The 26,227-nt window shown below is 54.6% G+C and overlaps 1 protein-coding gene across 3 annotated transcripts; it reads left to right on the top strand.

Annotated features, from left to right (window-relative positions):
• Nucleotides 1-527: 527 nt before the first annotated feature.
• On the top strand, nt 528-25,788 carry TRIM29 (tripartite motif containing 29). 3 transcript variants are annotated; one of them, XM_079105284.1, is made up of 10 exons: nt 528-1,421; nt 9,475-9,570; nt 10,326-10,559; nt 11,907-12,105; nt 14,944-15,045; nt 17,333-17,425; nt 19,530-19,625; nt 21,032-21,130; nt 22,520-22,596; nt 24,738-25,788. In XM_079105284.1, the coding sequence occupies exons 1-10, from the start codon at nt 633-635 to the stop codon at nt 24,798-24,800; spliced, it is 1,848 nt and encodes a 615-aa protein (XP_078961410.1). In that variant the 5' UTR covers nt 528-632; the 3' UTR covers nt 24,801-25,788. The 3 variants fall into 3 exon arrangements, with proteins under 3 accessions (XP_078961410.1, XP_078961409.1, XP_078961411.1); XM_079105283.1 differs by having other exon boundaries at nt 21,029-21,130; XM_079105285.1 differs by lacking the exon at nt 21,032-21,130.
• The last annotated feature ends 439 nt before the right edge of the window (nt 25,789-26,227 follow it).

Raw genomic sequence — 26,227 nt, 5'->3', positions numbered from 1 at the left:
CTAGGCAAGTGCCTGGAAGTTGGTAACAATAGGCGGCCACATCACTCCAATCCTAAAATCCAAATCAGATTGAAGTCATGGCTCCCCTTAGGGTGAGAAGCATCTCCACTCTCCCCAGGTGGAGTCTGTCTCCTCTGAAATCCAGACCCGCAAATTACAGGGCTATTTGGCTTGTGTGACCCAATTAATAGCCCTCTGTCCGGTGGCCCTCTGCAGACACCTCAGCTTCTGCCCCAGGGGCCACTGGGCTCAGAAAAGCCAGTCCACCTAAGGATAGAGGCTCCCGGCTTCCCTGATGAGAAGCAAGTGTGTCACATGGAAGCAGCCCAACTGGTTGCTGAGCTGGGGAAAATAATTAAACCGAGGGAGGTAAAAAACCCACTTCTTTAAAAATCCAGGTTAGGGATGAATGTGCAGGGCGTGGGCCTGAGTAATTGGCGGAGCCACCGCCTCTCCCTGGCCCGTTGTGTCAGGCCGGGCCGCTCCTCCCCTCCATCTGCAGCTCCTCCTCCGGGCAGGTGTGTCTCTGGGCCCTGTGGCTGCCTGCCCCACTCCCTGCCGGGACACCCGCTGAGAGGTCACCCACCCCGCAGCCCTAGCGAGCCCGAACCAGACCAGCCCGGTGATCTGCCATGGAAGCCGCAGATGCCTCCAGGAGCAACGGGGCGAGCCCCGAAGCCAGGGACGCCCGCAGCCCGTCGGGCCCCAACGGCAGCCTGGAGAATGGCACCAAGGCGGATGGCAAGGACAGCAAGACGGCCAACGGGCACGGCGGGGAGGTGGCCGAGGGCAAGAGCCTGGGCAGCGCCCTGAAGGCAGGGGAGGGAAAGAGCGCCCTGTTCTCGGGCAACGAGTGGCGGCGGCCCATCATCCAGTTCGTGGATTCGGTGGATGACAAGGGTTCCAACTACTTCAGCATGGACTCCGCCGAAGGCAGGCGGTCCCCGTATGCGGGGCTCCAGCTGGGGGCCTCCAAGAAGCCGCCTGTCACCTTTGCTGAGAAGAAGTCCATCTTCTCGGAGCCCCGGAAGCCCTCGGTGTCCATCGTGGAGCCCGGGGAGGTCCGGAGGAACAGCTACCCGCGGGCCGACGGGAGCCTCCTGCGGTCCAAGTCCGGCTCCGAGGAGGTGCTGTGCGACTCCTGCATCGGCAACAAGCAGAAGGCCGTCAAGTCCTGCCTGGTGTGCCAGGCCTCCTTCTGCGAGCTGCACCTCAAGCCCCACCTGGAGGGCGCCGCCTTCCGCGACCACCAGCTGCTGGAGCCCATCCGGGACTTCGAGGCCCGCAAGTGCCCCCTGCACGGCAAGACCATGGAGCTCTTCTGCCAGACGGACCAGACCTGCATCTGCTACCTCTGTATGTTCCAGGAGCACAAGAACCACAGCACGGTGACCGTGGAAGTGGCCAAGGCCGAGAAAGAGGTAGCGGTGCTGGGCTATTTGCTGTCCTTCCAGACCTGGCCTCCCTCACCTGCCCTCTGACCTTGATCCCCTTGGGGTTTTCTAAACTGGAGCTTAAGACTGCTCCATGCCCTCTTAGAAAACCTTTCTTTCCCCTCTGCACCTGCAGGCTGGGAATCAAAGTTGACTCCCAATCCCCTAAGGTCTTGGGAGGCAGGGGCATTTTTTTAGATGAGCCAAGAGAGGCTCAGAAAAGATTGCTTGACCAAAGTCATAGGATGCATTCAAGTCTGGGCAAAGAATCAGACCCAGTGGTGCAGAAGTCTGTCCTGGGCTCTGCCTGGATAGGGTGTCTCTCACTTTCCTCCTCTCTCTCTTTCTGTCTTCCCACCTGAGCAGGACTGGCCCCTGAGGAATAGGTCACAAGTGAGGGCAGATATTGGAAGAATGGAGTCCCACCCCAGTGCCCTGGGGTCACTGAAATGTCCTTTTTGTCTGGCTTCAGGTTTGCATTTGCAGGATGGTGGCTCCTGGTTCTGTCTGAGTCCTAGCCAGGCCCTTCACTTTGCTCCCAGTCTCTTTTATCCTTTGCTCAGCAGGACTGAGTGTGCTTTGTGTGTGGTTGCAGGTGGACATGCCTGTGCCTGTGGGTGGATGTTTCTGGAGTTTGTGCGGGGGCGGGGTGTAGGTAAATGCGTACGTGTTTTCTATGCATGTGGGTGTCTATGTGCGCATGTGGATGTTTGCACATATTTGTGTATGGGATACGTAATTGTTTTGCATGAGTTCCTTGTATGTGATTATGCGGTACTTCCATGGGGCAGAGCAGAGGCAAGTGGAGGCTTGTGGATGTGGTACACCTGGGGAAGGTATTCTGTGCTGAGAGCCCAGCTGTGACCATTGCTCCTTGCTCCACATATGTTGGGCCCACCATCTCTCAGCTCCTTACTGCAGGAGGACTCTGTGGGGGGCCAATGCTGGCAACTCTGCATTCTCTAGAGTTTCTGCACCCCACAGAATAAGACAGCACAGGGTCCCTCTCTGCCCAGCCTTCCAGATCAGGAACTTGCTGATTATTCTCTCTCTGTACCTCTTGCTCATACCCCTGGGCAGGGAGGGATGAAACTGAGATGGGAACAGAATCAAAGAGCCTTTCCATAAATTTCATTTGGCCTCAAAAGAAGGTATCCTCAGCTCCCTCTGGTCCCTGATCCCAGCCTTCTTCAAACTTTGTACTAGGAGATAGAGATGGGACACGGTCATGGAACCCATTTTCGGGGACCTTACTTCAGAAGTCAAAAAAGAGCACAAGGTAATCACCTTCAGCCACAGTTTTTGGCCACAGCAGCCAAGACATTGCAGAGCCTCAGACTGAGTTTTAGGAGTCCAGATTTTTATCTCTTACTAGTGGTAAGACAGTGAATAAGTCCTTTCCATTCTCTCAGCCTGGCTTCCCTCTATGTGAAGCCGAGTGGTTGGGCTAGATTTTTGGTTTTCAGATTCCTCCATGGAGCTCTAGGATTCTTGGAAAAGTGTTTAAATTTTCAGAGCGAAGAGAGGTGCCCAGAAGACACAGGGTCCAGGTACCACTTCTACTGTAAGCAAATCACATATATTGACCTGTTTTCTATGCAGGGTTGGCCCCAAATATCATCTGGAACAAGGGTGTCTCCACTTAAGAACATCCTGAGTGCCTGTGGAAGAGGTGGGCAGGAGGGTCTGGGGTCTTAGTTCAAATTCTGGTTCCAGGAGCCAGGGTAGGTCTCATGATGTAGGTCAGGAGGCAGAGCGCAGATGCACAGCAGGACTGGGGAGCATCCTCCTAGTTCACAGGAGCAGCTGGGAGTAAACATGGAAGGACAAAATAAACAATAAACACAGGACAGGTTACCAGGCCTTGTGGAACTCTTGAAGTCCCAATGGCCTCCTCCTGCACCTTGCGGTTGAGGACACAGGCTGAGAGAAACAAAGGATTTGTCCAAGATCCTGGTGGGAGGATCCCTAAGTCTTCTTCCAATGTCTGAGAGCACCTCAGGGGAAGGGCATGGGAACATAGAATTCAGGATGCGTGCGCTTTAGGAGAAAATGGCTGATCCACTGATCAGGGCTGCCACGGGGGAACTTTGGGCAGCCTGTGTGTATACACATGTGCACACCTGTAGCACAGGGACATGCAGGCAGAGCAGAGCTGAGGAACCGTGACTGAGCTGAAGCCATTTGTCTAGACCTGACTCCGCTAGAATGTTGTATCAGGGGTGCACAGCATGGAGCAGGGGTCATGGGTTGATGGACCAGAGGGACTGAGTGTGTCAATCCTGGTATCCTTGGGAGGCATCTCCTGCAGACCCAAACATCAGCCCACACATAGCTTTTTGCAAGGAGCCTGGGAAGAACCTGTTCTGCAGGCCTGTTGGTGAAGGCCAGGTGGGGTAACCCAACCCTGCGTGGGTTAGTTGCTTAAAGCTGCAGATGACACCCGTGGCTGCAAGTGCTCATCTCCTGGACCACGGCTTGACCCAAAGACTCCATGCTATGAAAAGGTCACTTGGAGTGGCAATAAAATGGTCTTTCCTCTGGTGGACCCATGTCATAATGTTTCCCTTTTCACCCCAAGTATCACAAAGGGGTCCCATAGATGTCAACTGGTCCATCCTCCACCTCTGGATATTTTCCAAGATATGTTAATTAATGAAATGAAAATGGACTGAGGCACCCTTTCCTGTGTCTATTGTCCCTTCCATCTATTCCAGTTCCCTCCTTTGCAGCAGGCCAGGATGTTAGGACCTCTTCTGGGGGATGACAGGCTGTTCTGGAGGGCGCTGCCCGATCCAGCTTAGGTTCTGGGGTAACAGTACCATCAGCATAGTAACACACCTTCCCATAACACTCAGCCGTGAGCATCGCTCTGGAGGGACTCAGCTCTGAGCGTCATTCACTGTCTCCACTCCATCACTTGGTTCAGTTCATTTCTCTCACCATGCCTTTTGACTTTATTTCTCCTCTTCTTGCCCAATTCTCCCAGGAAGGCCGAGCCACCAGGCTGCTGGGTTGCGTAGCCCCTAGTCACTGAGTTTCTAGCTGTGCTGGTCTGGGCAGACAGTGAGGGCTGGGAGTTGGGATGAGGAGCCAGGCTAACAGCCAGGGTGCCCTGGAACCACTCCCAGGAGATCTTCAGGGAGAATATCTGCTCTGGGACAGGGCATGAGACAGAGGGAGGGGTGATCAAATAAAAGAGGTTTAGAGAGAGGAGTCAGAGGAGGAAAGCGGCCAGCAGATAGGCAAGTGGCGATTCAGTTTGCATGAAGCACATCTGTGTGCTGGTGCTGAACCTGGCACCAGGGTGATTACACATGCTCAGTTTTGTGGGTGGGGGGAAATTGTATCTATTTTATAGAAGAAACATGTTTAAAGATGTCAAGAGACTTATACAAGGCACAGTGTGGGAGAGGGTGAAGCTGGGATTCCTCACCACCATTTTAAACCTTTTTTACCCCATAGAATTGGAAGGGTCTCTTTGGGATCACTGAGTCCAGTGGCTCCCAGATGACTATCATCAGGTTGGTATCACTTGATGACTTGTTAAAACACAGATTTCCAGGCTTTATCCAAGGATGTTCTGATTCAGGGAGTTGGGGCCTAGGGTCTGTATGTTAATCCATGATGTTTACATATCAGGGGTTCTGATGTATAGCCAGAGTGGGAATCAGAACTCTAGTCCAGTGTCACCACAAGGAAACCAGGGAACTGAGGTGACTTCTGCAAGGGCCCCCTGCTGGTCTGCAGATGCCAGAGTGAGGCTTTTCTTGGCCCAGCTTCTACCTCCTCTGTCCAGAGGCCCTGAGGAAGCAAAAGGGACAGGGGCCTCCAATCTAGCAGGTGGGCTGATATTGGACATTTGACATCTGAATGGAAACAGAAAAATCTACCCAGCAGTTCAGATTCCTATCTGAATAATTACCATTTGTCTGGGAGAACAAATTTGGCAATTAACTAGCTCATTTGGCAAATGTCACAGCCCACGGCCCATGAAGTTAATTCATGCCAGGGGAAGATCATGGTCTATCTCCCCTTCCCTGGGGGCAATACAGGTACACCTGTCCAGGTGAGTATTTGGATGTGCCAACACCTACCCATAGGTCTGATCCAGGCTGAGACACTGCCAGGCTATGCCATCTTTCCACTTTCAGGAAAACCTCTGCTCACTCGAGGCCAGAAAAATTTCAAGGTTGGGTGACCCACATAGGGTCCATCCCAGGTATCAGAGGGGGGCGGGTAGCCTAGTGTGGGAGAAGGGAACAAAGGAAGCATTTAGGGACAGGCCTAGGCAGGGTGAAGGGAACAAAGTAGGGAGGAGTAGGAAGGAGGAGGGAGGTGTGGGTAGGGGTGGGACTGTGGAGAGCTGAGGCCCTGTCAGACGTCAGGGGCTTCCACTGCATTCTGTAGGGGGAGGATTGGAGAGAGAAAACTGGGGCCTCGGGCGTAGGTATGGGGAGGAAAAGGGAGAGCAGTGGAATTGCCGAATGCACCCTCTGGGAGGTAGACTTAGTTTAGCAGGAATAAAGGGGGAAGGTCAACGCTTTAGAGGAGAACCTGGTGCCACCACCCTTGGAAGTGCCTCTGAAGGCTGCAGAATAGGATCTGAACCCTGTCATTGTCTTTTGTCCTTCCTGCTGCTTTCTTTCTAACTGTGAGGACTCAGACCTCCCCACTTTTGCAAATGGGGGCTTTTGCAGAATTAAAGAAAATTCTGGGTTGGGAATGTAGCCCAGCGGTAGAGTGCTAGATGCATGAGGCCCTGGGTTCAATCCCCAGTACCCTGAAAATAAGAAAATTCCTGGCACATACTATGTACTCAGTAATCAAAATTCCTTTCCTAGTGTTGCAGGAGAATCCAGTATCTTTGGAAACCTCCCGTGTTCTATTACTTCCTGTACCAGAAAAATCTCAAAGAGCAGAACAGATATAAAGTGCATTCCTAGACATCGCTAGAGCTCTCACCCTGAGCTCTCCTCCTTGACAGGGTAGGGCTCATCTCAGAGAAAGGATCATTCTAGCAGCACACAGTTCCTGGTCCCAGGATCCTTTCAGGAATCCTCTGTGTCCCACAAGTCTGGTCCTGTTGGCCGTGCTGTGGGATCCAGGCCCCTCCCAGCCAAGTCTGACTTCCTTAGTGCCCCAAAGAAAAGGAGGACCAGTCTCCTCTCCACCCTGGCTGATTCTTCCACCCACTGCTGCAGACAGGTCGTCTCCACTTCTGACCCTGCCCTTACGCGTGTCCAGACTAGCCACCTCTCCTCCACCCCTCTCAGGTTGCTGGCAGACACCTCCAGCTCTCAGACTTCAGCTAGCTGGCTGCCCTCTGCACTCACTCTCACAGTGTGGACTCCCAGGGGCTGACCTGTCTTTGCCTTTTGCTTAGATGCTTCATATTCTAAGCCTCATTGGACTTCCCATCCCCTGGTCCCCTGTACTCCATCCCTCTGTGCTCACCTAGGTGAGACATTTTCTCACCTGTGGGCTGACCACAGCTTTTATTAGGTGTTCCTTGGATACAGCTGCTCACTCTTGGTATTCAACTCCTTGGCCTTCACCTTCTCTAGTCAGACCTCCTCCCACTGGCAGGTGCTTAGCCTACCCTCTTCCCCTCCTCCCACCTCTGTTCTGTTTCCCCTAAGATCCTCCCACCTTCAATCATTCATGTTCTAACCCTTTATTTTGCCTTTTCTGTGCAATGTCTTGACCTCCCGGCCTCTGTGCACCCCCCACACTGCCCTCTGTGCCTGGACTGTGTCCACACCACTTATAAACGCATCCCAATGACACACTGTCATCACCACCCAACACCACTGAGACTTCACCTGACCACTCCTGTCCTCTCCCCTCACTTATGCCCCACTGACCTGCCCATCCCTCTGCCCTCATTCCTTGCAATCCCGGTGACAATAATTATGATGGGGACCATTCTTCAGTCAATGCTTGCTCTGTGCCAGGTGCCTTCTGGGCTCTTCAGTCCCTGATCATTTCCATCCCACATCCTCTGTGGGAGGCAGGTTCCCTCACTACCTCCATGGAACAAATGGAGCTACCGAGGCTCGGAGAAGTCGAGCAACTCCCAAAGGCCCCCAGCCTGTAGGTGGTGGTTACCAGATTCTAACTGTTCGCCCCCCCTCATGTGCCCCCAGTAGCTTATTACATGGAGGAGTGGCCCATTCCCTTACTGGCAATAGGGCTTTTTCTGGAAGTGAGCCTGGGCCTGAGGGTGGGAAGGGGTGCACTTTTGTTCTCTGCTTTCCCTGCCACCAGGCCTTGTGAAGCCCCATTCCTCCATCCTTCAGGTTAGGAGGTCTCAGCTGGCTGGGTGGGAGGTCTCCAGCATGCCTCACTCAGTAGCTGTTCATGGATGGAAAAGTTGCCTGGAACAGACCTGTTGTCCAGCCTGTTCGTCTGTTCCTTAGGGCCCTGATCTGTCACCCAGGCCTGGCCTTCTTAGCGGTCTTCAGGGCCACTGGATCTGTCTACCTGTTTTTCTCCAGCTCTGCATCCTCAGAGTATGAGGGTCGAGTTTCTGCTACCACAGTGTCTTCTCCCAGCCTCGTTCCAGAGACTGGGCCAAGTCCCTACCCTCATCTTCTTGTATTCCTCTCCTCTCAAAAGACCGTCTTCATCTCTGGTGAACACATTTTCCATGCTGTGGGATTTACAACCCATTGCAGGCAGGGCAGCTGCTTACTGAGAACTTCTTAGTTTTGATCATGGGGAGCCCAGCAGTGTGGTGGTGGAGGAGGGGCAGGCTGTGGTGGGGCAGGGGTTCCCTGTCTGGGGAGCTCTGTACCTTCTGCCCCATGCCTTCCCCACCCTCCGGTGCCATTTCCTAAAAGCCTTAAGCACTATTAGATCCATTTCCCTGGGTGTCTGCAGCACATACCCCACAGGCCCCTGCTCAGCTCCATGAGGTGTTCAGAGGTGTGCTGTGTGGTGACGCTCATGACGCCTGCTGATGGAGCTCAGTTCCTCATGGTTTCTTGCTTCTTTACCTTGACTGTTCTCGTGAGCTCCTCTGAGAGATGGCTAGAGAAAGAGGTGGGACTGTGCATTTAAAACCCAGGGGTCCTGGGGAGACCCTGAGCAATCCAAGGCTTCTTGGCTGCCTGGAGCTTTCTGCTTGTCAGGTAGAAATCACCTACTTGCCTTCCATGCTGGAAGGTGCTTTCAAAGCTCTAGAGGAGACCTCAACTGAACAAAAGAGGTGCCTCTTGACTAGGCTGGGTGGCATTGGCCTTGGCTTCTTGCCTCTGCTGGAGCTGCTTTTCAGAGAAGGGCCTTTCCTCACATGGAAGGCAAATGTTGATATGAGCGCTGATATCCTAGTGCACTCTGATAGAGACTCTTCCCAACCCAATCCACACCCCCATCCATGTGCCCAAGGGCACGGTTCCTAGGACCTCTCCATCCCAGCCTTCTCCACTCTTCTAGCCTCATCCTCTAGCCTCTTCCTTCTCCAGAGACCCCCAGGTAAAAGTCCCTGTCTCATCCAAACTGCAGGATGTGTTCCTTCCTATAAACTTGTTTATAGCTGTGCCTGCCCAGACAGAGCCCATGCCGGCGGCAACCCCGGCTCCTGCTTGCAACACACGCCCCACATCATGCCATAGAAACGTTGCACACGGTTACAGCCACAAGACACTCCCTGGCTGGGCTGGGCTGGGCTGGTTCCTCTTCTTTTCTCTCCCAGCATCCCCAGGTCCGTTGAAAGGAGCAAGAACTCCATAAGTGAGCATCCTTCCACTCACGTTGGGTTGGGGGACAGGGAGGTTTAGTGCTTACAAAGACATGGTGAGGATATTCAGCTCTAGTGACCTGAGTTCAGGGAGCTGATATTTGACTTGTTGCTGGATCCTTGATGACTGGCATGGAGCCTGGCATGTCTGAGGTCCTGAGAGATGTTTGTTGGATGGAGAAATGGATGCAAGTGAGCCCTACCTGAGAGTTGGATCTCTGGTGGGCTCATACCCTGGTACCCTGGATCTGTGCCCCTTACCCCTCAATTTCTCCAACCCTAACCCTTTCCCTGCAGACAGAGCTGTCACTGCAAAAGGAACAGCTGCAGCTGAAAATCATTGAGATTGAGGATGAAGCTGAAAAATGGCAGAAGGAGAAGGACCGTATCAAGGTGAGCAGCCCCAGGCTCCCCTCACTGCGCTTGCCCTGCCCATCCTGCCTGGGAGGAGGCAGGCCTTGGCTCCTGTTCAAGGTTGTGGCCCTCAGTGACATCCCACACTTGATTGTTGTGAATTCTCCCACCCCATTTTGCATTCCCACCTGGCATCCAGATGGGATCCTGCCTGTCACCTAATGCTCGTTTTGTATCATCTTAGCAAATCACATCCCAGACCCATCCTCCAGGGTGTGGTCCAACGTCTGCTAGTGTGCGCTCTGCCCCTCAGATGCCCCAGGCACCCAATATACACCATTTCTCTTCTACTTGTGCCAGTGTAACTGGAAGGATATCTGCTGTGGTTCGGGTGATTGCAAACCATGTCTGAAATCATTGTCTCTTGATCCTGGCCACATGAACAGCCAGACAGTACACTTTTTGAATGATGTCTTATTCTGGTTGAAGTTTCACTGAGCACACCTTAACTCTTGGGAGAATGTCTGGGCCTACAGGGAATCACTAAATCGTGGAATGGTTGCTCAGGTCAACCCACCCAGGGGAAGGAGCCACAGGTGGATTAGGAAGGGAGGGCTATAAAAGCACTGGCTATGTCTATTCCTCATCGATGCCTTTGAATGAGATTCACAGCCAAACAGGCTTGCCAAGTTAGGGCTCTGGGAATGCCCCGATCCTGTGTCGAGAACCTAAGGGTGTGCTTCTCTCAGTTTTCCTTCATGAAACGCTCATCCTTCCTCTGATTCTGGACCTAGAGCTTCACCACCAATGAGAAGGCCATCCTGGAGCAGAACTTCCGAGACCTGGTGCGTGACCTGGAGAAGCAAAAGGAGGAAGTGAGGGCTGCACTGGAGCAGAGGGAGCAGGATGCTGTGGACCAGGTGAAGGTGATCGTGGATGCCCTGGATGAGAGGGCCAAGGTGCTTCATGAGGACAAGCAGATCCGGGAGCAGCTACACAGCATCAGCGACTCAGTGCTATTTCTGCAGGTAAAAACAGAGTCCTCCACCATTCAATCCCTAAATACTGCCCCCATCCTACCCCTTATCATTCCATTCACTTTCCCAGACCCTCATTAATCATCTTTCCTTCCATTCATCCATCCATCCACACTTTGTTCCACCTGCACAATTAATTTTTCCATCCAGTCTATTTTCCTAACTCCCCTAAAGATGGTGCACGAAGATCACCTTGAACCAACTTCATTTGATATGTCCTAGCAGTGCTCTAGGCAAAGTAAAAGGGTTCTGTGATTGATTAGTAATGTCTGCTGTGGGTGAGGGAGGAATGGCATATGAGTGCTGCATAGTTATCTTTGTTCTTGTCAGTTTGTCTCTTCGTGCATCCATCTTTCTGTCTACTAAAATGTTTTGTGTACTCCTTGATGCCCAGGACTCTATTAGGTGTTGTGGTGAATAGAGAAGTATAAGACATGTTTTCTGCCCCCAAGCTGCTGCAATTCAGCTGGGAAGATAAGACATGTACAATTAGGGAACAATATAGGAAAGCATGTAATTAAATGATAAAGCATGTGGCTCAGGAGATAAGTGCCTGTGGAAACTCAGAGAAGGGTGAACAGGCTGGAGCAATCTGAGGACAGCTTTGTACAGAAGGAGGAGTCTGGATGAGGTCTTATAGGCCACTTAGAATTTGAGAGGGAGGAGGGATTCTACAGGGGAAGGGAGACGAGAAGCACAAATGTGCAGAGGCAGGATGGAGCAAGGCATGTAAAGGTGGAAAAACCTCTCCAACTGACCCAGAACACTCTGGTAATTCCTTGCATTTCTTTCTGCTTTCTCCCAGAATGTCATTATAGCCTGTGTCCCTCTCACAAAGGTGAGGTAGGAATGCTCACCCAGATTAGAGGTAGGAACTGTGGCGTCATATATCTGAATGCTAAAACCATCAGAGATGTTAGCATCTGTGGATTTTTTTTTTTTTTTTTTTTTTTTTGAGTACCGAAGATTGAACCCAGGGGACTCAACTACTGAGCCACATCCCTAGCCTAGTACTATATTTAAAGACAGGGTCTCACTGAGTTGCTCAGGGCTTTACTAAGTTGGTGAGGCTGGCTTTGAGCTCATGATCTTCCTGCCTCAGCCTCCCAAGCCACTGGGATTACAGGTGTGTGCACTACAGCACTTGATTGCATCTGTGTATTTTAATAGAACCTTTTGCCTAGTGAGAAAGAGTGAGGCTAGTTAATTAGCTGATTCTAGAACCTGTCTCCTCTGGCTCCCAGCACTGAATCTTCCAGCTGGGCTGTGACAGGCCCCTTGCTGACCAAAGACCCAGAAAAACCCAGGAAATTAATGGTTTCTTTCCTTTCTTGGTAGGAATTTGGTGCATTAATGAGCAATTACTCTCTCCCCCCACCGCTACCCACCTATCATGTCCTGCTGGAGGGGGAGGGCCTGGGACAGTCACTCGGCAACTTCAAGGATGACCTGCTCAATGTGTGCATGCGCCATGTTGAGAAGATGTGCAAGGCCGATCTGAGCCGTAACTTCATTGAGAGGAACCACATGGAGAATGGTAGGTCCCCTCTGTGTGCAGGCCCAAGGTCATGAACTTCTCTCTCCCAGGTCAGTTCCTGCTTCCTGGTGCAGGTTGACACCTAGTTAGCTCAACTACTGAGCCACATCCCTAGCCCAATACTTTATTTAAAGACAGGGTCTCAGTGAGACCCTCACTGTTTCTACCCACCCATTCACGTATGAGGATTTGAACTAGGGCCCACTGAGTCTGCAGCTATTGCAAGCAACCTCCAGGGAAGGGTCATTCCTGGGCATGGGCTGCATAAGTGCCTCCTCTCTGTGGATCATCCTCAAACTTGGGGATTGGTTTCAATCAGATCTACATCTAATTGTCCAGCCCAACCCAGCAGCTGCGTGGATGCTGTTGCTGCATGGGCTAGACACCAAGCTGGTGGCTTTGCAAGCTCCAGCAGAAGTGACCTAGAACTGCACCTGTTCTTGGAGGGAGGACTTACCTGTCACCATGGCTGTGTTGAGTAGTATTGAGCCCAGAGGCTTCACTTGGCCTGGTGGGCTGGGCTGGGGACAACAGGAGGTAGCGTGTCTCTATGACTCAATGTGTCCCTGAAATCAACCCCTCTTCTGAATCATGCTGTCCTTGCAAAGGTCAACTGAACATCTTACAGACTCTCCAAACCTGAGAAACTACCCCTATTAAGTCCTTTTCTATCCAGTCCCTTTAGGGCCTAAAGCCTGGATACTTTCCCCAAGGTCCCACCCAGTGGCCCAAGCCCAGCCCAGCTTTTAAAATGAGGTCTTCAGAATGCAACCTGATGAAGATCTTCCAGCCATGAACACCAAAGGAAATGTCCCCTGTCTGCTCTTGATGGAGCACAGGATTTTTCCAGGAGGAGAGGGGGCTGAGTAGGCCACTGAGCAGGGTCAGGAAAGGGGCTACCTATATATCTTGCTGATTTCACACAGTATCCCTGTGAAATATAAGGGGACATTCCATCATACCTGAGGATAGATAAGACATTTTAGCAAGACAATCATTTGGCTTTAAATGGCACTCAGGTTCTGGCAGCCTCTTCCTAATGACAATAGCGATGCTCCTAATGGTGATAGAGATGGCGGAAGGTGACAGAGGGCTCCCTGGACGCTGGGCAGAGAGCTGAGCTCTTCACCTATGTTACTTTTTGCTCCCTTTGTGGTGCATTGCATTTTACAGGTGAGAAGGCTGAAACTCAGAGAAGCATGTTCTCAAAGTGCAGGTCGCTGGACAGGGGTGCTATTCAGTGTCCTGGGGCCTTCTTATCTGAGATGCTACAGCGAGTTGAGGGGTGTGGTGACCATTGTCCCTGAGTTCAAACCCTGGCAAGACCTGGGAAGATGTCCCTGACTGACCTGTGAGCCTTGCAGGACCATCCAGCCTCCTGGCTGCTCACATCCTGTTTCTAGGTCATGAAGGTGCTGGTCCTGGTCCCTGTATGAGGTGTGCGGAGCGACGGCAGCCAGGAGCAAGATGGGCGCTCATGAATCAGCAGCCTTGTGCCTCTCCGTGGGGTCACCAGGGGACCCTCCTTTGCCTCTGTGTTATTTTTTGTGTCTGCTCCGGGAGGTGGGGGATGGGAGGCTGGCGAGGTAGACTGTGGAGCGACTGTCTACTGCTCCTGACGGTGGGCTCATCCCACCCTCACAGGCCCTGGGGTTAAGAAGCAGCAGGCCACCTTCACCCTGGGCTCAGTGAGGCAGAGGGCTGGGCTACTGCCTTGTCAAGTATGCGTTTATTCTTTTTTTTGGTTTCATGGATTGAATCTAGGGATGCTTAGCCACATCCCCAGCCCTTTTTTATTTTGAGACAGGATCTCACTATGTTGTTTAGAGCCTCTCTACATTACTGAGGCTGGCTTTGAACTTGTGATCCTCCTGCTTCAGTCTCGCAAGTCGCTGGGATTACAGGCATGTGTCACCGTGTCTGGCTGCATTTATTCTTTGAACTATTACTGAGTACAAGGACCCTGCCAGATGCACGTGCTGAAGATGAAGGTTGTGTCTGAGCCACACTTCCGTCTTCTTGCCTGGGAGAGAGAAAAGTGGAAGGACAGAGAAACTAGAAGAAAGGGAAGTGTAGAAGACAGGAATGGGGCAGAGGATAGGTGGAGAGGTCAAGCATCGAGTGGCAGATTTCTTTGGGTTTCAGGGTCTTTGGGTGGGTACAGCTAACTCTGCTCAGCTGCCTGGATTCCTGGGCCATGGAAGCCAATGCTGGAACCTCGTTCCAGCATCTGAGGTTGCAAATAGTGACTGGGACTGAGCTGCAAAGTGGGGAGTCAGGGCTCAAATCCCAATGCCATTCTTCTTGGCATGTGACATGGGTCAATTTGCTTCTCTCATCTCCTGAACCTTGTTTTTCTTTTTTTCTTTTCTTTCTTTTTTTTTTTTTTTTTTTTTTTTTTTTTTGCGGTGCTAGGGATTGAACCCAGGGCCTTGTGCTTGTAAGGCAAGCGCTCTACCAACTGAGCTATCTCCCCAGCCCCTTGTTTTTCTTATCTGTCACAGAGAGAGGTTTATACCCAAGAGTCAATGTACAGATCAAATAAGAAATGGATATCAATAGCCTCTTATAAACTGAAAAGTGCTGTGCACATGACCTTGCTCATAGTCCAGCAGAGCAGGTGGCTCATTGCAGGACCTCCTCCGCCCCACTCCAAAAACTGAAGAGCAGAGCGCATGCCTGGTGGAGCATCGTCACATTCTCTGAGGCTGTGGGACCTCGATTCTCCCCAGGACAGAGTGGGTGGTCTCTGGGTTCTCAGCCAGCCAGGCAGGTCTCAATGGGTCAGTTCCTCCTCTCCCTCTTCCCCCTCCCCTGAGCCAACCTCTTCCTGCCCAGGTGGTGACCATCGCTACATGAACAACTTCTCAACCAGCTACGGAAGCGAGTGGAGTGCCCCGGACACCATGAAGAGATACTCCATGTACCTCACGCCCAAGGGTAAGGGTGAACTTCCTTGGCCCAGGTCTGGCATCCCCCTGCTGCCCAAGGGCTCCCCAGTCCACAGAGCAACTTGCATCCAGGTTCCTCCTGGGTGGAGCGACACTACCCTCCACCTGCCTGGGAAAGTCCTGGCGCCTGCCTGTTGTCTTGGTGTGATTATGAACAGCGCCTGCTTTCACTCCCACGAGCGACAAGTGTAAACTAAACTAGATGACAAATCATCCAGCACCCTACTCCTCAGAGATTTCCATCCCTGACCCAGGCAGCTTGTCTCACCCCTTGCCCTAGCTCCTTAGTCCTTCCAGAGGGTTCCCTGGGATCCTCTCTGCTGGACAGGAGCTGTGTGGAGCTTCCACTTAGGTTTCTGCGGGTCTCGGGCCTTGGGAGGGCTGCCTCCTCTGGGGCCTCCTCTGGGGCCAACTGCTCTTCTTCCTCATTGCTTCTCTTGGCCACTTGGCCCCTGAACTCTCTCTCCCTGGGCCCTGCAGAAGCCCCAGCCTGCAGGGTAACAGTCTGGTGGGGTCTAGCCTGGGGCCTGCCTGGCCTGGCCCTGGGAGAGCCTGGTGCATCCCTGGGCACCAACAACAAACCTGTTATGTAAGGGTGGGTGTGCCAGGCCATCAGCCCAGGATGGAGGTGGGAGTGCACTTGTATGTGTGGGACGGGGGACTAGGAGAAGAATGGGGACATGGGGGAAGGGGAGGAAGGAGACCTGGGGAAGGTAAGCCCGAGGCCCTGAGCTGTCACTCACATGTACAATGGGAGGGGCTGGGAATCTGGAGGAATGAGCTCACCGGAGAGGAACCTTAGTGCCCAGCCCAATTTGAAAACAATACCTAGGCTTCTTCCAGCAGCCCAGGTGCCAGGTACACCCCTCAGCATTCCTGGCATGGGCCAGGCCTCAGTCAGTGCCACCTGCTCCCCTGCCCGGGCACTGCCTCTTTGGACCAGCTGTGTGAGAGTGTGAACTGCACTAACCAGGCAGCCCCAGCGTCACTGTCCTCAGAAGGCCCCCAACCTGCCTGTCCCCAGCCTGATCTTTCTGGCCCTCCCCTTTGTCCATGGACCAGTCCTGTTCACCCAGCAAGGCCTCCAACTGGCTCCTCCTTGACCCTCAGTGAGAGACTGAGGGTCAGCGTGACCTCCCTGCAGGCCACAAGAAGGAAAGAATCAACCTGCCAAGCTGTCACCTGGAGAGTCCCAGGGCCTGGGTGACCCGAGGGTGTCAGTGCCCCATCTGGCTTCACCGTTCCTATCTGAGAAGAGCAGCAGTTTGCCCCCAGGGCTGGAAGCCCTCCCAGCTCTGCCCCTATGAATCAGTCTGTGGCATCTGTAGGTGGAAGAAACCGGTTCTCCCGGTATGCCTGTCCCGGCACAGTGGCAGAGACCTGTGTTGGGGACAGGAGAGGCAGGACACCTGCCTTCTGGAGGGCCAGGTAGAGAAGCGGCAAGGGAGAAGTCAAGGAGATTTGTCAATATCAGGGAAGCAAGGCCACTTAAGGTCACAGGCCTTGAGCCGGGGAGATTTGGGAGCTGGGACATCTTAGGAGAAGTGGTCTGCAGGCTCCCGGAAGGAGGAGCTGAGTGCCCAGAGAGGAGGATGAAGGAATCACCATCACAGCACAAGTGTTTAGAAGGACTGGCTGGTGCTGGACCTGGTGGACCAGGCTTGGGGATGGGGTCACATCAAGTTTAGGCGGGAATGGGTAGATGCGACAGGGGGATCCTGGAACACAGGGAGCTCACTTTCTGCATCTGTGAAAGACAGGCACTGATCCACTGCCTTCCTCACAGGCTGGCATAGGCTCCCGGAGCCCTGGGTGAGCTTCAGTGCTGTGCCAGTACCAGATTATCTGGCCACATGCAGGTGACTCAGCCCCTCATTCAGCCAAGGACACATCTGCTCCTGTCATTGCTATGGCCTCTCCTTCCTTTCAAGCACATGGGGACTGGCTCAGGACAGACTTGTTGGCTTGTCAGCCTCCTCGTAGCCCCTATGTCCCCTAAGTAGAGTGATCATATGTATTAGCATATCCAGGACTATCCAGGAGAACCCCAGTGCTTAGGGAACGACGAGCCTCTTCGCTCCTAAAGGGTCTCCATTTGGCGGGTAAGTTAGGTGATAGCCTGATGCTAGACCTCGTGACCTCTCTTGATGGGGGAGTCCAGGTCCTATGGTGAGCAGTTGGAGACCTGTTTGGGAGGTCTCCCAAGTTAGAGGCTATGGTGTCCCAAACTGAGCAGGACCCACCTTTCGGCAATGATGAGCCTTTGTGCTTCACAGGGAGCGCACGGACATCCTACCAGCCAGGGTCCCCTGGCCGCCTCTCCAAGGAGACCAATCAGAAGAACTTCAACAACCTCTATGGCACCAAAGGTAGGAGGGGTTCAGCTCAAGGCTGGGCAGAGACCCACATGAGGAACAGGTGGAGGTGGGCTGGGGCTAGGACCAGGGTGGGGCACAGGGGCTCTGAGCATGAGATGCATGTGGGGAGCTGGGACAGGAAGGGCTTCTCCTGAGCTCGAGGTGTGTGTGTGTGTGTGTGTGTGTGTTTGTGTACACATGGGCGTGCACAGGTGTACATGGGATCATTAGTTAGGCTGGAGAGAAGAAGCTGGAACCTCAGCATCACTGTGGATCCCTGGGTCCCTGTGCTCTTCCTGTCCCTGTACGATGGGTTGGAGGAAATACGGTGAGTGGCCACCTTGAGGTCAGATTCGGGAACCTCTCCCAACAAGTATCTCCACGGAAGACCTCTACTGATTTGTGTTCTCCTGCATTGAAAAGTTGAATAGTGGTTCAAACAAACAAGCTTTGTTATGAATGGAAAGGAAGGCGTGGTATGAAATGGGGCCACCCCCAGAAATCCAGGAGCTATCATTTTTACATGGGGTGAGGAGACCCCTTAAGACCCAAAGGAGGTGAAATGGAGGCAGGGATGTGCCTTCTTCAGGGGGAGCTGCCCAGCACTGGGTCTCCCTCTGTCCAGCAGGATGAGGGGTCCCCTGTGTGCCAGGACAGAGCCATGTGCTCCATGAACCCCAGCTTTGGGAGACCCTGGCTCCTGGGTACTGCCCACAGTGTGTGGGGAGGAAGAGAACTGGGCCAGCTCTGGCAGAGTTCCACCCCAGACACTATACCAACAGCAGAAGGACACTTAGGTGGTGACCAGGCCCATGGAGATTGGAGTGGATGGCAGGCCCAGGCCTCTCTGTCCAGCATTAGATGCCCAGCTGTGACCCATCACAATCCTCTACTCCACATCTGCAGTAGGCAGCAGTGGGATCTGCCAAGCTCACAGCTGCAAGCTCAGGGCCCAGAAGTAGGAGATCCTAGGAAATAGTCACAGAAACCCAGAGACAGTGAAGGCAGGAGGGAAGGGACAGGCAAGTCCTGTACCTCCCAGAGCCTCAGGTGGTGAGGGCCTTGCACAGGAGCTTCCCAAGATCCTTGTGGGAGAGGCATGCACCAGGGAGGACCCAGCCCCAGCCACCTCTAACCCCTGAGCACCAAATGGTATCCTTATCCTCCCTGAGGCAGCTATGTCAGGATACAGGGACTGGTGGTCCCTGCTGCAGAGCAGAGCAGACTGGAGGCTCTGCTGAGAGGGGCTGGAGAGGGTGTCATGCACGAGGCCCTGAGTCCAGGCCCAAACGTCCTCATGGTGCCCTGCTGTTTCTCCCGCCACCTCCCTACTGCTTCCTCCTCCAGACTACAGGGACATATGTACACAGGGACATCTGTTAGCCTGTTCAACCCAGCAAACAGAAAGCCAGGTGTTCTATCAGCTGCCTCTGTACCCAGGTTTTTGGATATGTTAGTTTGCATATATTCGTTTGTTCATGCATCCACCTACCAACCAGACAGTGGGCACCTTGCAGGCACCGGGCTGTGTGCCAGGCACGGTGTGTGAGGCCAGGCCGCACAGGCATTTCCCCAGGTCCCATAGGCCCTGTTGGGAACTTAAATGATTGCATCCCGGGGGACAGGGAATGTAGGTGCTCTGGGGTAGAGGGCTGAGGCACACACAGACTGGTGGCGGGGACATGGAAGCTCACGCATGAAGACTCACTACATGATTTTGCTGTGGGTGGAAAGCCTGAGGCAGGAGACACCCCCTCAGAGGTGGGGTCTGAGGGATGCTGAGGGACAGAGAGGAAGAGATACAGCCAGAAGAGGGTGGGGGTGGCGGGGGCAGCAGCTCACGACAGACCTGTGGCCTATGTAAAAGACTTGACTCCTTATTTGGAAGACAGTGGCCTTTAGGTAGGGCAGGGACACTTTAGGTTTCAAAAAGATAACTTTGATGGCAGGAAGAATGGGGGAAGGCATGGCTAAGGGGCATTAGCATCCTGTTTTGGGAAGTGGCGAGAGGCCGGAGAGAAAGAGTCAGCCGTCTCCAGGTCCTGCCTCCCTCTTCCATGCCCTGACGAGGTCTGATGCCCCGCCGAGGTCTGATGCCCCTTCTTCGCCCTGCCAGGTAACTACACCTCCCGGGTCTGGGAGTACTCCTCCAGCATTCAGAGCTCCGATGACCTGCCCGCAGTCCAGGGCAGCTCCTCCTTCTCCCTGAAAGGTGAGCTCTCCACCTGGTCCCCAGCTGGTCCCTGCTGGTCCCTGCTTGTCTCTGCTCCCTTTCCTGCAGTTCCTCCCTCACCTTCTGCAGATGGGAGCCCTGGCCAGAAAACATAACAAACAAACAAAAAAACTGCCAAGATCTTTGCTGTAAATAGGGCTGAGGATGGGGCTGGGTTCCTTTCGTCCCTCAAGATGTGCTATGACAAGAGGACTTACTCAGAAGGGGAAGGGATGACTTCTCAGTCCTCTTGTGCCCTGTCCTCATGGGCCATGAGCCCAGGTTTATGCAGGGTCTTCTACTGCAGAGATTGTTTAACTTCGCTCACCCAGTGACTCCCAGGCCCCTGGGCCATGGTGTACCCTCAGCAGCCCACAGAGCCAGTCCTGCAGGTGTGCTTTTGGAGAAGGTGGCCCAGATGACTGCGAGGCCTCCCAAGTGTGATCTTTTTCCAGCCCTCTGACCCCACCTGCCTGCCGTGCTCCCTAAAATTCTTGGGCTAGCCTGAGTGGTCACTGCCTCCTGTCCACTAGGGTTGGGGTCATCCTGAAGGGATAGACTTGAACCAGACCTCGGTTTACAGTAGGCCTGGGGCCCTCGTGTCTCTCCTGATAGGTCCTAGGGTCAGCTCTGGTGGGCTGTGGTGGGAATAACCCTCTCTGGCACCCAAATTACTGTCCTGGAAGAAAGGATCGGCTGTCTCGGGGTTGGCAGGGAGTGGGAGGGAAGGGGCTCTGCGAGGCTGACACTCTTCAGCATGGCCTCTGGGGTGGTGGTAGCACCCAGCAGTCTTTTCCAGGCTAGGGCGCAGCCTGTACCTGGAGCATAGTTCATGGAGGAACCAGCAAGGTGGAGGAGAAAGGAACAGGAAGGCAGGGACCCCAGGGATGTCCTGTCCCTGAACCTGACCTGGGAGGCTCTGGGGCTTGTGTTGACCAGCAGACACTTTCCATGACTTCTGGTCAAGCCTGGCCTGAGGGCCACCTGGCATGGAAGACAGTCACCCTTGGGCATGATTTGGACACCTCCCGACATGCCCCCATGGACCTGCACAGACCCTCCTGTCTCGGGTCTCCTGAGAAGGACTCCTCTCCAATGTACCGTGCCTCGGAGGAAGAACCCAGAACACCCTTTCCCACCTTCATGCAGATCAGTTTGCGAGGCCATCCAGGAGTGGCCTGAAGAGAGTTCTTGGCGGGGCTGCCCTGGGTGTAAGGAGATCAACCTGCTAGGACCGGGCCCATCCACTCCTCTTGAGCAGCCCCTGGGCAGGGACAGCACCTGGGCTGCCTGCAGGCTCCAGGGGCTGAGAGAGGGCTGCAGAGCGCAGAGCACAGCCGCAGGAACTGAGGGCCTCGGGCTCCTTGGACGGCACTTGCCGCTAATGCCTCTCTCTCTCCCAGCAGGCGCTGGGAAAACCCCCTATCAGTTCACCACCTTGGGACAGGCCACTGCAGAGTTTTCCAAGCCACTGGACCGCAGTGGGCTGTTTAAAAATAATCCTGGTATCTGCCCATTTTCTGTCCCTTCCCTTTTCCCTCTCCCACAGCAGGGCAGAGGGGACATCTTGTGGGGGTTCTCTGTCACTTCTAGGGTACCCTGGTCCTGCCTCCCCAGAGCTCCCTGGAGAGAGATGCATGGCCCCACTCACTCTATCCGGATTTCTGCCACTGCTCAAGGCTGCTCTCCCGGGCCACCCCTCTCCCTGCCCCAGCCCCCACCCTCACCTCTCTCATGGCTGGCATGGGATTTTCTTTCTGTAATTGATTGGTGAGGTCTGAATCCTCCCTCGCTCAGTCTCCACTCAGGATTCACGGGAGCTCCTTTTCCCAGCCTGTCCCCACCCCAGGTGCAGTCCTGGGGTCCTGGCTCTGTCTCCTTGCCCTGCCTCCTTGCTCAGTGCCATGGGGACGTGCTGAGATGATCTGGGCTTGGCCTGGCCTGCTCATCCTGGCGCAGAGCAGAGCAAGACAGGGATGCCCCCAGGAAGGCAGGAACAGCCTCACTGGGCAGGGGACTGTCCAAGGACAAACCCTATTTATTTCCTGAGCTTCTCAGCATCCAGGTCACAGCCTATTTCTTCCCAGACTGCTGCCTGTCCCTGAGGGCTGATGGCCAACTTTTCCCTGTTCTGGGACCAGAGCTCCTTACAGCCCGCCTGGGTTGACGGGGAAGGCAAGGAGTGGCAGGGCGGGCCCGGGGCTGGCCTGCTCTGAGAGAGTGCCGCCTGCTCTGGGCCTGTCTCGGCTTGCTGTCCTGACCCTGGGTGGCAGCCACCCTGGAAACTCACTGCCATTCTGTGGGTCCCAGTCTCCTACTAGAGGCAGTGGAGCTAGGTGGAAGGAGCAGAAATAAGGGTTTTGGAGTCTGGCAAAATCTGGTTTCAAATCCTGACCACTGCATACTAGCCAAGGAAGTCAGGCAAACGACTGAGCTTCTGGAAACAGGGAGGGCTAGGTGAGGAGCCTTCCGCAAGCAAAGTCCCTGGCACAGTGCTTGGCACAAGTGGGGCTTGGCAAAAAGGAAGCCTCAGTTTCTCAGCCTATAGAAAGGAATGCAAGTGTGCTTACGGGCTGAGGGGCAGGAGGGACATGGTGTGAGCCCTGGGCTGGGTGGGTGGAAATCTGCAGGGCAATGTGGTGCTGACCTGGATCTGGGGCGACACTCCCTGCTGCCTGGCGGGCTCCTCCTCTGTCTGCCTCCCTGCTTCCTCCCTGTGGCTGGCTTAGCCTCCCGGGGTTTTCAGTTGTCAGCTGCGGTTCCAGGCTGCTGCTCATCTCTTCAGTGGCTGCCTTGGGAAAGGGGCTGGATGGTGCCTTTTGGTCACTAGAGGTAACCGCGGTGTTGCTGCACCACCAGACACTGCCTCTGACCACAGCCTCCTGTCTTCCCAGGCTATCCCTCCCTTATCCGCAGCCAGACCCCTAAGGCCCAGCCCCAGACCTGGAAATCTGGCAAGCAGACTCTGCTGGTGAGTAAGACGCTGCCAGGAGGGCCAGCTGGGCACAGGCATGGCCAGAGGCCTGGCATGGAGTGGGTTTCCCAGGGCCCCTGGTCCTCATGTCCCAGGGTCTGCGGGAGGAGGAGGCCTTCTCTGGGTCATGTGTTGGGGAGGAAGCAGCAGTGGCCCTGATACCAGTAGAGATCCAGGGCTTACAAGGAGAGGGCCTGGGCAAGCACACTGTCTGGGCCTTAGTTTTCTAGTCTATGAGTTAGACAATCTGGTTCTTTATTCTCTGAGTGATTGGTGGGTGTCTGCACTGGGTGGTTCGTCCTCCATCAACTCTGAGATTGTAAAGTGCCCAGTCCAAGGGATGGGCCTGGAGATGGGTCCTACCTCCCTGGGGCAGTTTTCCAGCTCTGACAGCATAGAGACCATTGGGATGATAATGTGGGGGTGATGGTGTGGGAGAGGCTGGAATATTAGGAAGAGGTGGACTGAGGGTTCAGTAGAAAATGACCTGCCCAGGACTTTGTGTCAGGAGCGGTGGCTCACATGCTGCTCTCCATCTCCCCAAGGCTCTTCTCTGAGGCCCATGCCCGGCCCTGCTGAGTCGTCCGCTGATGGCTCTGCCATGTGGGTAGCGTCAAGGGTTTGCTGGGGACAGGGCTGAGCCCTGGGCTCCTGCGGTCTTTGCATTCGGAGGTTAGAACATGAGAGGTGACTCTGTGGACCACAAAGAGTGTCTGGGGCTGGTTTAATTGGAGAGAAACTTTAATTTGCTGGTGTCGGGAGCTAAGTGATCGCGTGTGTAATTTGGAGCTGGGCCCCGGGGCATGGCCACAGCAGGGCTGCAAAAGCAGATAGGGAGAAAAAGAAGGCCCCTCCTCCTGGGCTCAGCCCTTCGCCTCCCCGCCACAGCCTCCCCCACCTTCCCAGAACCTGGGTCCCTGCAGAGGAAGGGCATCACGACCTGAGACCCTGGCAGAAGAGGGTCCCGGTGTCCAATGAGCTCTCAGGGCTGGAGAATGGGGCAGGTGCTAGTGGGCAGAGACTGGCCTGGGCAATGTGGTGCTGACCTGGATCTGGGGCGACACTCCCCGCTACCAGGTTCCAGCCCCAGCTCTCTTGCCAGCTTGCTGAGTGACCTTGTACGAGTGCTGCCATGGACCACATGCAGGCAGGGTGCCGGCTGGGAGCTGCAAGCCCAGGCAGGCAGGGCCAGGGCAGGGGCTGAGGTCACCTGGGTGTATGTGCGGGAGATGGGATCTTCTCTATGGGGGCCAGTGGGCATGGGGCAAGCTCAGTCTCTGACCCAGCTCAGGGACAAGTCCACTTCCGGAGACCCTCTAGGCGCCAACGGTTCACCTGGGCAAGCAGCAGCTAAATTTTGCTAACTTCTCAGGACCTGATGAAGGGGTTAGAAGGAGAGGGGGTCACTATTTTGATGAAATTACAAGTTGGAGGACACAGAGAGGGCTGGGAGATGTTCCTGGCTGTCAGGTAACGCTCCCTGAATACCTAGGAGGGAGGCAGCAGGGCTGGGGGAGCCCAGGGCCCTGTGGAATGGTGGCAGTTGTTTGTCTTGTCTGCCCCTCCTCTGTCTGGGAGGATTATGCAGAGAGAACAGAAGCAGATGCTTGAAGTCCTTGAGACTCAAGAAGTGATATCATGGCCTGGGGGTGAGGGCTGGGGCGACTCTGGAGCCATTCTGCTAGGTCTTCAACTCTGGCTCCCCTACTCACCTGCTGAGTGACCTTGGGCAAGTTGCCTAGCCTCTCTGTGCCTTGGTTTGCTCAGCTATAAAATGGATATGATAACAGTAACCTATTTAATTGGGTGGTTGTAAAAATTAAACGAGTCCACCCGTATAAAACACTTGGCACGGTGTTGTGCAGCTTTATGGAGTGGAAGGCGCCATGGCCTTGGTGTGGGCTGAGGCTCCAGCGCATCAACTGTCTGGCAGGAATGAACTCTAGATAGGATCTGAGCTCAGAGATTTGGTAGCATTAGGACCACCCCTGGGTAGGTGGATCTTGCGGGTCTAGCCACGGGGCCCCTAGATTGTTGGGGTTTGGGCCACTGCTGCTTCCGGGGAGGCCGGGTGTGGGGAGGCTGGCCCGTGGGCTCAGCGGCCATCAGCTTCCCTAACCTCTCTTGTCTCCCCACAGTCTCACTACCGGCCATTCTACGTCAACAAAGGCAACGGGATGGGCTCTAACGAGGCCCCCTGAGCTCTGGCAAGAGGGAAGAGGCGCCGCCACCCCTGTCCTCTCTGCTCCTCCTGCTGCTCCTGCCTTCTAAGCCACTGTGCTCTTCCGGGTGGGAGGGCCTGGCTCTGCCTGCTGCCCCTCCTCTGCCAGCTCTCTCAGGACTCCACCCAGGCCCCTGTCCTGCTTGGTGTCTTTGGGTGGGCGCCTTGTTCCTATGCCGAGGCCAACCCACCACAGGGGTGAGGACAGGGGTGCTTCTCTCCCCAACCCGCCACCCTCCTCCTCCGGAGTGGGGTCACTGAGTCCTCATGGTATCAGCCTGCCCTCCTGCCCATGCCCTTTGGTCTCCAAGGCCTCTTCCACTGTGGTCAGCAGGTGCCCGGGGAGGCGGCTGCCCAGTTCCCATCCCTGTCTTCTTTCCAGACGCTTGGTCCTGAGAGGAGAGGACCAGCCCCTTGTCCCCTGGGTTCTATCAGTAATGCCCAACCTGGAAGAAACTGCAGGTCTGGTCACCACAGAGCGAGGCCTGTGTCTCGACCTCACCCAGTCCAGGCCATGGGTCTCTGCCATATCTACTTGGAGTCCCAGACCCCAGAGAGTGACAGGTTGACTTTAGCCAAGAGATTCCCCTCTTCAACATGATATAATCCACTCATGAAAGTAGCTACTGGCCCGGCTGCCCCAGGGAAATACCATTTACCTGTAGAATCTCATAATTTCTAATTAGTGGTTCTCCCTGGTGATGGAGAGCCAGCTGGCTCGTGGCAGCCAGTGCTGCTTACCAGGGTGTCTTATGCTGCCCCAGAGGGGAGCCTGCCTCTTCCCTGCCTGCCCTCCATGTCACAGGCCATGGGGCCCCGGGCTGGGAGAGAGACCAAACCAGGAGCAGCGTGGTGGGGTCGTTCTTCACCCCAGGACTGATGGGGTCTGTCTCGAGGTGGCCAGCTTGCAGGGGGGTGGCAGACTTTCAGCTTGGGCTTTCCCCTCCTGAATAAACCATTGTCACTCATTTCTCTTGTATTGAATGGCTTTTTCCCTGAGGGTCCCTAGAGGGCTCGGAGTGTTCGAGTATCTTCCCTCTTTCACCTTGAAGATGGGGCACCTTTGGGTCTCCCTCCACCCCTCCCCACCCCAGGCTGATTCTCTGGGGTGCAGGAGACTGGAACTTTCTCAGGCAGGCCTTGATTGACATTAAGCACAAAGGGTGGGAGTCTGGGGATTTTGGCCAGCCTGCACCAGGGTCCCCAGAGAGTCGTTGGGAGCCTGGAACCCAGAGCCCTCTAGTGCTACCATGCCAGAGGTGGAAACCGACTGGAGGCTCTAGACCTGGGGGCCTCCTCAGCATGGGGAGGGTCATCAAGGCAGGGGAGCCAGCACCTGAGGCTGACACCCGAGGATAGCTCCATCGTGGGCTTGGGGGATGGAGGAAGGAAATGAGGCCTTCCAGT

Source organism: Sciurus vulgaris (assembly GCF_902686455.1).
Source record: "Sciurus vulgaris genome assembly, chromosome: 11".
Taxonomy (NCBI): Eukaryota; Metazoa; Chordata; class Mammalia; order Rodentia; family Sciuridae; genus Sciurus; species Sciurus vulgaris.
Note: the sequence above shows the minus strand (reverse complement) of the source record. Positions and strands in the feature narration are given on the sequence as shown.

What these genes read in the sequence shown, in the direction of transcription:
- TRIM29 (XM_079105283.1), top strand. Translation starts at nt 633, where the DNA reads ATGGAAGCCGCAGATGCCTCCAGGAGCAACGGGGCGAGCCCCGAAGCC. An exon ending in ACTCAGTGCTATTTCTGCAG is followed by an intron (nt 10,560 to 11,906) that starts GTAAAAACAGAG and finishes CTTTCTTGGTAG; the next exon opens with GAATTTGGTGCATTAATGAG. An exon ending in CTCCTCCTTCTCCCTGAAAG is followed by an intron (nt 19,626 to 21,028) that starts GTGAGCTCTCCA and finishes TCTCTCTCCCAG; the next exon opens with CAGGCGCTGGGAAAACCCCC.